This window comes from Apostichopus japonicus, chromosome 18 (assembly GCF_037975245.1).
Source record: "Apostichopus japonicus isolate 1M-3 chromosome 18, ASM3797524v1, whole genome shotgun sequence".
In the NCBI taxonomy this organism is placed as follows: Eukaryota; Metazoa; Echinodermata; class Holothuroidea; order Aspidochirotida; family Stichopodidae; genus Apostichopus; species Apostichopus japonicus.
In genome coordinates this window covers 14,764,686-14,775,539 of record NC_092578.1, presented here as the reverse complement: position 1 = coordinate 14,775,539, position 10,854 = coordinate 14,764,686, and the positions used below count along the sequence as shown (strand labels likewise).

Below are 10,854 nucleotides of genomic sequence, written 5' to 3'. Positions count from 1 at the left end.
GATATCGGGGAATTTCCCTTACGCTTAGGCTCCGGATCCGATCTCTTTCGCCAAAGTACACTCCCACATATTGTTGTATCGGACTGGTACAAAGCTTTATATTGGTATTGTTGGTATTGTTGTACCAATGTATAATCATCGATGGTAGAATATGTTTTTGATCGGTTTGACCGGAGGCATCGCATCAGGGAAGTCGACAGTTTCTTCCTTCTTCCATGAGCTTGGATGCCCAATCATTGATGCTGATAAAATTGCGAGAGAAGGTGACCGACATTATGACAACTAATATATGATAGGCCTAACCTATTGTAGGCCTAACGTTACGTTAGAGTACCCCTCGCTAAAGACCTGCCATTCGTAGTATCACAATTTGATACTGAACTACAAACTGTTTAGTCGTGGCTTAGCTGTTATCTAGTAGAATAGGTAGCATAATTATTACATTATGATCAATGAAAATGCCTGCCCTCAGGAGCTTGAAGTACAGTAACCGTACAGCCACATTACTTCATCACTTACATTGAACAAAACATTGACCATATGTACTGTCCAATTAGCCTGGTAACTGCTCTTATTCTTGAGTATCTTTGACATGCCCATTTCGTGCCAGTTGCTAAAAATGTATATGAAAGCAATTCATGTGAACTCACCCACCTATGGGGTCAGTACTGGGGCTGGCAGCCATTTCTGGCTTATGTAGAGTCCCCCTTCTTCTACTTAATTTTTTATGTAGTCCTTTTATTGCTGCCTATAGACATGATAAGGTTTTTGGAAGTAACTTGAAACTATCCTCATTGTCATTATACTGATTGCTGTAAATAAGGCTAGCTTGATCATGCAAAACAGAACAATTTTACAGATATTATGGTATATTGAGAATCTATAACATTTGTTGCTATAGATTGTTGCTTCTTTGTTTGTATTAGACTTCATATCAACACTTTTCGCATTATCAATCAGTTGTGGAGCCAGGCAAACCAGCATGGAAACTCATCGTACAGCACTTTGGACGAGAGGTGCTCCAGGCTGATGGAACATTGGATAGACCAAAACTTGGCAATATCATTTTCAACGATGCATCAAAGAGGAAGCTCTTGAATTCATGCACCCATCCTGCCATCCAAAGAGAGATGATTTGGCAGGTCATTAAATGTTTATTCAAGGGTAAGTAGCACATCTCTGTCATTAAAACATGTTTTTGGATGGGGACAATTAAGTGATGTTGGAGAGGGGAAAGGGGAAGGTAATGCAGATGTATAAATAAAGTCAGAATGGATATCATTAGAAAGTATGATGATTGAATATACTGAATTGTTTGAGAAGAGCTTAGGAAACAGGAGGTGGAAGGGGTGTTGCAGGTGCTTGGCTATAGTCTTCTTATTTTATGGAGGACAAGTGCTATTGTAGTGAGGGAGTTAAAATTATTTCCTGCCAAAAATATGGACATTGTTTTGTGGGAACCAGACAATTTGATAGGGGAATGGGGTAGCCTATTGCCCCTAGCCCTTTCCCAGAGGCATATAGGGACATAGTGTGGGCACTTAAGGGTAAACCACCATCAAGATTAGGTATTGGTTTATGATTCCGTTTGGTAGAGTAAACCTTTTTTCATGGGGCAAGAAGAAGCTGACATGGCCCCTGCTATGCCAGTTCAGTTTGCAGTTTAGACTTAATTACATGTTGTCATGTGCTAACTGCTTCAAGGCATAAATTCAAGGGCGGCGGAACCGGGGGGGCACATGGGGCACGTGCCCCCCCACTTTTCCTCAGGTTAAAAATGTGCCCTTTTTCTACATAAAAATTGAGGTGTCTCAAGTTAGCAAGAGGCCAGGGAACCAGAATGAACACTCGAGAAGGGCCGTTTCCGGCCATCTGAGGGGTTTGTAAAACCAAAAATTTTCTTGTACGCTCCGCGCCAACCGATGGTGGCGCTCTGCTCAGATAGTCGTGCATATAACTTTGCAAATCTTGGCTACGCCTGTGGGTCAAACTCAAAGCTATTTCGAATGGAAAATAATTGTTAAGATATTAACAAGAAATAAACTCTAATTCAGAAGATTCCTACATTAGCAACTAGCATGATGTCACCTCATTTTGTCTCAAAAGAAAACTTGTTCCTTGTTTCCCAATTTGCACATTGGATATTGCAGTGCTAGTATGCATTTTTCCTTGGGGGGGGGGGGGGGCGTTGATGGAGTGATGTGTATACGCAAATAAGATAATACAATAAGAGTTATAAAGGGTACTAAATATAAGGCTGCATCAGTCCAATCGAATTTCTGCAAAGTGCCCTTTGATGTCGGTGCCCCCCCAGATTAAAAGTGCTTCCGCCGCCCTTGCATAAATTAGTATTCTCATTGCACAGTAGTTTTAAGACTTAAGAATTTTGCTTCTCATAAAATTGCTGAAAATGGTATGGTCCTGTTGCCAAAAATTGCTATGCAGTACATCGACCCAATTGTGTAGGAATCCGCCGATTTTTGCGAAGCATTCTACTGTTCAAGCCATCCCAGATATATAATTTCCTGCTGCTTTCTTGAACTGTAGTCTTACCAAGTTTGTTTATGTTGGTAAAATTGATGTTCACTGCTCTTAAAATTCATTCCTTAGATTTCTATTGACCTACATACATGACTCTAATATATGGAACATTTCATCAATCTTAATCAATTTCATTTGTTTTGTTTTGCAGGCTATCACTTTGTAGTTCTGGATGTTCCCCTTCTACTTGACGGTAGTGCCCTTAAATCTTTCATGAATCAAATCGTCGTAGTTTATTGGTAAGTACTAAAGTAAACAGCAGGTTTGTCTTCAGGGCTTTAACCTTTTGTACCTTTTTACAAATAATTTTAAGAGTATAGAAGTCCTATGGTTATATGAGTACTGGAATATGGACAAGAAGAAACAGTACAAGTATGCCATAAAAAATATTAATTATAATTCAATTTTAATTGCTAAGCAAATATCGATGCATCTGATGAATTCTATGCTGTATCTCTAGGGAAAAATTATCCCATTTTTGATTCATGGATAAATAGAAAGGCTGAAAATTATCCAGTCTCTCAAGCAAACATGTGGTGAAAATGATAACAACCACTGATTTGGCTACATGATGGTGTGAAATCCACTTTGATGTGAATAGTAAATGTAACTTCTGAGATAAAAAAGAGGACAGAAATTTGACTCAGATATTTGTGACCAAATTTTAAAGCCAACTACAAACTTGATATTTAGGCAGAAAATAAACAATATTAAACAAAGCATTGACTGGTAAATTGGGAAATTGGTTTTGACTTGTAACCTCTCTGTGCATCATATTTTTGACATTTTTAAGGAGGAATTTCTGTTAAAGGCATTTCCTCCTGCTATTGAGAGTGCATCAAATTAAAGTACTTGGTTGCTATGTTACAAAACTTACAAACGGTGTAGCTTCTGAAAGAAGGAGAGAATGTATTGTCAAAATTGTTAGACCATCCTAACATAAGCCCAGATAGGTGGGATGCTCGAGTGGCAGATGCATATTACTGATTCAGTCCCTTTAAATCAGTCCCAGTAAATTTTCCAAGCTGTTTAAAACTTACTTTTTACTAGTTGAATTTCTTAGAATCTAGAAGAGGTGTTTGTATACAATTGATACACTTTTCTTTTCTTCACTTTCTAATATTTTTCTTCTTCTTCTTCATATCTATCTATCTATCTATCATCAGTGACGAAGAAACGCAACTAGAGAGATTAAAAACTCTGAGAAACCTGACTCAGGAGGAAGCTGAGAGCAGGATACAATCTCAACTGCCTTTGTCGGAAAAGCCTAAACTAGCCGATCATGTTCTTGACAACTCAGGAAAGTTAGAAACAACCAAAGCAGCTGTTGCCAGATTACATGCTCAATTCAATAGCTCGTATGCTCACTGGAAATTAAGAAGTGTTGCTGCCATCTTAGTGACTTTATTGTTTGGAGTTTGCACGGTTTGTGTAAGATCTCTTTTATAAAAGCTGTGACTGGGTTTTCCTTCTTTGTATGCAATTATTGAAACAAGTATATTTGCAAAAACTGTAGAATGTTTTTATAGGTATTATTAGTATTCATAAAGTTTTAACTTTCTGATTTGTGGGAGAATTCAGATCGGACAAGGCGGCGTACGGACTGCCAAAACTTGGCACAGATGCTGGCAGTTGAGAATGATATTGGATGTAATTTTAATGCTTGGGATTTGTTTGATAAATAACAAGCCCATAGAAAATAGCCTTATACTATTATGGGACAAGAGTGTTCACTTTGTATGTTAAGTAAATAAAATAGTAAGCTAATCCATGATATCTTTTTAAATTTATGTACTTCATTCTTCTTCTTTTTTTTTTTGTGGGGGGGGGGATGGTGGGGGTGGGGTTGTTACAGGGTACAGTATATTAAATTCTGGTTATACCTTTCCAGGTGTTCTCTGCAACATATCAAATGACAGTACAAAATACTAAAAACAGGATGACTTTTCTTCTGAATCTGCCAGAAAAATTCACAAGATACTAGCTGTAAGTGTCATGAAGAAAAAATAATAATATGATGTTCAGGGAGAGTTATTAACAAGTTAAAGCAGTTTGTTACTGTGTTATATCATATCTAGCATACTTTTTTAAATGGCTGTATTAGGCTTTTGTAAACTTCCATGTGACTAAAAGCTATATAAACAAAGTTTGATAGCAACTCATATATACTGTAAGACCTCTCAGGAAATTGGAATAAACTAAGATATCAATGCAATATCTGAAATTCCTTGTTTCTTCACTTATTTATAAAAAATGTGTATTGAACTTAAATTCAGTAAGACAGACAACCACCCTCCTTCCTCTAGCTCCTCCAGTTATCACCCTCTCACCCCTCCCCCCCCTTCCCCTTCACAACATCCACCTTTTGACCTCACAGAAATATGAAGATGTATTCCGTCGTTCTTTTGGCAAACTGCCTTGGTAAAAAATTCAAGGCTACTTGCAAAGTTGCGAACCTAATCAGATATTCACGCTTTCCGTATACAGTACATCTCTGGATTCCTTATGCCGTCTACAGATGTTAAAGTGTCCCTGGAATGCACAATAGGTGATGAGTTTAAAGTTGAACTTGTTATTGTTTGTTTCCTCGACTCCTCGTTACCTGGAATGAGCTTAAATGTGTGAAGTCGTGATTTTTGACGAGTAATTTACTCAGCTTGCGGCTTTGATAAGCCAATGATGGCTTCTTCGCGAGTTCCTGCTTGCAGGAGGATACAAAATACATACAATACATTCTATTTAGGCATGTGATTACACGTACTGTGCTACACTCTGAAGTGACTCATGGCGATCTACCTGACAAGCCTTGACTCCGGGCAGATTTCTTCTTTAATTTGACTAATGTATTGACTTTTAATTGAAATGTATCTGCATTATCTATAGTATAACTGACGTTATTTAACCATGTGACTCAACCACAGTTGACTTGGCCTGACGTGTCACTCTAGCACTGACCTCTACCAGTTAGAGGTCAGTGGACTCTAGCCATCGGTGACTCTGATTTGGCAGCAACAGTGTCATTAATATTCAGCATCGTGACAATCTGGCACTCATCATTGAGATTCAGGCGCTGACTGTTTTTGTCCATGTGTTTGTGTTTCTTCTGAATTTTGTGAATTCTTCATCGAAGTAGTTACTACGATGAAAAGAAATATTTTCTAGTAAACTCCTGCTCATTAAAACATTTAAACTGACCTGGAAAAAAATCTGGAAAACAATGACAACTGGAATGTATGGCCCGCCATTTGTTCCAAATTATTATGCCGTCGAAAAGTCAATGATGTCTCCTTTTGTCGTCTCACAGTATTACGCTATTTCGCAGACGGCACAATGCCGTAAACTGACTCATTGGTCTCATTATTTCAGAGATTATTATATTGGTGCTGTCCAAAAGTTTTATTGAAAAATTAAAGTTGTCCACCCGGTGAATTATTCTTATTTATTACTCTGATATTACAGAGCCATATACACATGCAGACAACGTTGGACTAACTCTTAAGTTTGCTCGAATACTTCCGGATGAAAAAGTGTATGTTTTTATCCAAACGTCGACATTAGGACTACGGTCCGAGAGACAAATATCGGCGAATACCATAAGGAGTTAAGTCGGCTGTTTGATGGATCGTTATACAGTCACTGGCTATAAATTCAGAATCATGGATGGCGGTATCTAATATCAAGCCGAAGTCGATACCAATCGATCTCAAACAGTATAACGCAAATAGACCGTGGTTCTTAGTACACCCATGTTGTGGAATTACAATGAATTAAAAAACAAATGCCACGCTCGTTACCATGTCCTCATTTGCTTAGTTCCGTGTACGTTTCCATTTCCCAAACTTAATTCCTCAAATTTTTTAAAATATTTTTCTTGGAGATGGGTACCGATTTTGCACTCAAGTGTTGTATCTGAAATGTTGAAACTTTATGTGCATGACATAATTTTGGCATTGCTGTCAGCATCAACACTCTTAACATTCTAGAAGAAGGGGAAACATGAAAAAGTAGGTTTCAGGTCAGTTTACTCTTTAAAGTGACATCACAAGTTTGCAAAATGAGAACCCACAAACACGAATTTTTATTATAGTATATCTCTCAAACGGAGCAAGAATTAGTATTAGCTGTTTTTAGGCAGGTTTTCACATATCAGCTAATGACAATGGTTTTGTTTGTATCATCTTCAAAAGCTACTGTCACACCGGTGCATATCATGCATGTGTTATATAGAGCAAGACATAACATGAAGTTAAAAATCCTTGATAGCGCCACATATTATACGTCTACGCTGTAGTGACGTCACGGATATTTCGCCTTACGTGTGGCGTGTGTGCTACCACAGAAATTTCGTGCTATATCCACTGTATTACTTTCTGTGGTTAATCACACTGATCTATTTTGGCGTGCCTTGCTTCTCGGATCGTGATCATGCACATGTTTCCCCTCGAGATAGAGTCTGTAAAAAGTATAGTGTTAACATAATTCATTAGTACTACAGTTTTAAAAATATTGAAAGTAATTTTTTTATTATTTTCAATTGATTTAATATTTTTAATTGGGAAAATATGCCAACATTTTTTCGATTTGTTATATATAAATCGTTTATCTGACCAACGACAGATCTTTTCTAAACACAACCGAGGAAGTCGCTGTGCTATATACAGGCGTAAAAGATAAAGGTTTGTAGACCAAAACTTTGGATGTTCGTGTGCATATGTTTAAGTGCTGCATCGGTTTAGTAATACGTAGAAACATAGTAAAGATTAATGAATTTTCTTTGCGTAAGCATCGACATGTTAATATGTTATATTATATGATGTTAGGTCTAAGTTACTGTCACTTTTCTTAGTCGTTAGCGCAGGCGCCCCACGAATATGCATGTGATACACTGATACTGTGATAGTAAAGGGTAGGCCTAAGCTTCTAAGTTCTATGTAGCCTTTGTAGGTGAGGTCCGGCTGTATACCGATATATTCGATTATAGTCTTGTCAGTATTGTTATCATAGTCATACCGACTGTATTGCTTTCTGCATATTACCGATATACAGAAAAACCGGTAGACACAAACATACCGATAACATAAACCATTGCAGACTGTACATGAACACTGTACTGTCATTACCACACTCTGACTGTTCATCTACATCATACATGTAGTATGTACACTCTACAATACCACATAGCTCTCATTGCAGGAAACCTTCCAGTTTTCCCCCGCACCTTCTCAGAGCAGTCGTCCATGGGTTTGAAGAATGGAGAATTTCAAGAAAAATACAACATAACATCCCTATCTTATAGTTATAATAACAGAAGTCCATAATAACCAATCACAGTTAATTTGTTAAATGCTCACCATATATTTGGAAATGTCCCCTTCTGTGTACTATTGGTAGGCAAAATATACAAAAATATGGCAGACGTAAACACCTGTTTACTAACCATTGTGTACATGGTCAAACCCAAAGAATCAATGACCAAGATTCCTCAATGTATTCCTCATTGTATTTTGTTAACACTGTTATCTTGGCACTTGCGATACAATTTTCAAAGTGTATAACTTAAAAACTATATAGAAAGAATTAAAAAATCACCAAAACACTTTTCAAGTGTGTCTTAAGGAATGTTTTCCCACCTTCCTCCATGTAAACATTTAGACAGTTGTTCCTTGGTTTGAAATTGAAGCTGTTAAAAGATGCGCCAGGATGAGAGATGGAACACAGACATTTTTTCCCCTTAAGAGTTAATTTAAAAAAAAAAAAATATTTTGGCCATTTTAAATGAATGAAAAATGTTGCTGCAAAAACGAAATTGGGATGTCTTGAAGTATTATTGGTATTGATGTTATGGTATGTTGCCGATTCTGCATCGTGTGTATGTATAGGCCCCGGTTCGAGTCACTCCAAGATTAATGTTTGTCGTCCAGTTACAGAGTTGTTGACAATTCATAATCATGCATGTTAAATATGAATGTAAGAAACTGACTTCAATCAGCTTGTGGCTTTGATTTGCCAATGAGGCTTCTTTGCTAGTTCTTGCTTGTAGGAGGATCTAAAAACCATATCTCTCAGTTGCATAGAGCATTAATATCTCTATCACAATGATGGATGGATAGATGGTTTTAAGTCCATTAAAATCAATTCTCATTTCTTTGGTCATAGGTTGAGGAAGCAGCAGATCTATATCAACTCAAATTGCAGCGCACTTGATGACAGGGGGAACAACATCGCTGATCTTGTAAGCAGAGAAGTCTAACTGAGTGCTCTACGTTGTAAGGTTTACGGGTAAGGTTGCTAGGTCACCATGTAGTTTCTAATACCAACGGAATATTCTGTCACACTTGACTGTGTTTTCACGAAATGCCATTTGGGAAAGTGTTGTTTGCTATGATTAAAAAAAAAAAGCTGTCAAGAAAACTCACAACTGTGGGTGGTGTGTGGTTGCTTAACTTGAATTTAGCAAGGTTTTATAAGTGCGCAGCAATTGGGAATAGTGCAAGTTGTCATGTGAGCTTGGCCGTTGTCCATTGCTGTTGTTGGCAAAAGCTGAACACCCCTGTGATAATAAAGCGGCTGTACGTTGCATATATTATCGATGATTAATTTACATTGATGCGAGCACCAGTGGTGTGGGTAAGGATTTGTGTAAGACACATAGCTGATCACCTCACAGATGCGAAATGCCATTGTTCACAAATATGTCGCTTCTAGATAGCAGTCTGCAAAATGTGACGGATAATCTCTCATCAATCCATTCGCAGAATTGAAGGTCTGCGAATCTTGTGTGATAGATAGATACGAAATGCTTGCAAGTAAGTTTCTTAAGCTGTTGGAGCAAAAAAAAAATTAAAAGGATTGATTCATTGGAGCATCTTATTTTTCTCGCAACAGAAAATTGCGCTGACGCCTTACACCATGGATTCTGCAAATGAGGATAAGTATAATGCCAATGCTGGCGGGCAGCAAAAGGGCGACGTCTGCCGCGATTTCCTGCGAAAAGTCTGCAACCGTGGCAAAAATTGCAAGTTCCTTCATCCCGATAACGCCGAAAAGAAGTTGGAGTTTTGTCATGACTTTCAAAATTCAATATGCCGGCGCCGTAACTGCAGGTTCATCCACTGCACGCGTGACGAAGAATCCCATTACCTGGAGAATGGCAACCTCCCTACCAGCGCCGATGAAGTAGGAAGCAGAGGCTCCAGTACTAGAAGCCGACAACCCAGCAATGGGGATATAGGCCTGTGCCGCGACTTTCTGAATGGGAAGTGCACCAGAGGTGCAGGTTGCAAGTTCCGCCATCAGAGTCAGGGAGATTTGGAATATGAACGTATGCGGGAGGGTCCCATACGGGGGGGTCGAGGTGGTTGGGGTCCTCCGGACGACTATCAATATGAGTTTGACAGATCCAGACGGCTTCAGAGTTTGGATGTCCTCCGCGCTTACTCTCGCTACGGAAGGCCTTCTTCTTACGAGGGATCGACCTATCTCGATTTTGAAAACGGCCGCTCTAGCTCCTTTCGCGACTTAGAAGACGATAACGCCAGGCTGAGACAGAAGGTTGATTTGCTGCGTAAACAAGTGGATGATCTCACCGCGACCAACGAGGTTCTCTTGCAGCAGAACGCACAGCTTAGAACGGGCAAAACGGAAGTGGCGCAAGTGCATCTTGCGATGGTTGGACAGTAAATTTGGAACAGTAAGACCCCCCTCCCCCACCCCTGTAAATAAGGGGAGTCACTTACTTTATAACTTTTTCTTAGAGCTTGCTCTCCCAGAAAGATGTGCTTCGTTAAAATGGTTTGTTAAGATGGGATGCTGCTGCTTGACCATGCTGAACTGTGTATGCATTTTGATCTGCTTAGTTAGCTGCTGGTACAGTAGTTCCTCACACATGATGATACAACGGTAGTCTGTATTTCACTTCTCCTCCGATCGAAGCGGCGTTCTCATGACTTTAAAATAACATTGTACACAGACTGATTAATGATAGCAATTATCTTAATGATGAATGTATATAGTACCCATGTAGACAAGTTTCACTGTCGATGCAGGTCGCACACGCCATTTGCCTACAATAATTTAATATCTTTTGCTTTTCTGCCAAAACGAAGCGATTGTCATCTAGTATCTTAAGATGCAGTTCACTCAATATAATATCCAAGCAGACACTGGAAAACAATTATGTTATGTTTAGTTTAAATCGCAGTGTCTTACCCGCTAACTCTAATTATGGTTGTTTTGAAGGCAGTATTATCTGTGATATCTTGCGTCTTGAAACTAATCGCACTGGGTCGTGTTTTATATCCTCTTGACAAATTT

At 38.7% G+C, this 10,854-nt stretch overlaps 4 protein-coding genes across 7 annotated transcripts in view; 3 read left to right on the top strand and 1 right to left on the bottom strand.

Annotated features, from left to right (window-relative positions):
* Window positions 1-10,854, bottom strand: part of LOC139958957 (glutathione S-transferase LANCL1-like) — a 74,973-nt gene that overhangs the window by 40,554 nt on the left and 23,565 nt on the right. The gene's annotated exons all lie outside the window — the stretch shown is intronic.
* Window positions 27-4,756, top strand: LOC139958960 (dephospho-CoA kinase domain-containing protein-like). Of its 2 annotated transcripts, none has more exons than XM_071956421.1 (4): window positions 27-263; window positions 961-1,164; window positions 2,693-2,780; window positions 3,708-4,756. In XM_071956421.1, exons 1-4 carry the CDS (start codon window positions 152-154, stop codon window positions 3,988-3,990), a joined length of 687 nt encoding a protein of 228 aa, XP_071812522.1. In that variant the 5' UTR covers window positions 27-151; the 3' UTR covers window positions 3,991-4,756. The 2 variants fall into 2 exon arrangements, with proteins under 2 accessions (XP_071812522.1, XP_071812523.1); XM_071956422.1 differs by lacking the exon at window positions 27-263 and adding an exon at window positions 526-561 and having other exon boundaries at window positions 927-1,164.
* LOC139958959 (zinc finger CCCH domain-containing protein 10-like) overlaps window positions 6,915-10,854 on the top strand; it is a 9,152-nt gene continuing 5,212 nt past the window's right edge. The window contains exons 1-2 of one of the 2 annotated variants that reach the window (XM_071956420.1): window positions 6,915-7,217; window positions 8,698-8,820. The gene's annotated coding sequence lies outside the window, so the exon portion shown is untranslated. The remainder of the gene's footprint in view (window positions 7,218-8,697; window positions 8,821-10,854) is intronic. The other variant, XM_071956419.1, reaches the window with a different exon arrangement.
* On the top strand, window positions 9,451-10,221 carry LOC139959163 (zinc finger CCCH domain-containing protein 10-like). Its single transcript, XM_071956761.1, has one exon. The coding sequence runs from the start codon at window positions 9,451-9,453 to the stop codon at window positions 10,219-10,221; it is 771 nt and encodes a 256-aa protein (XP_071812862.1).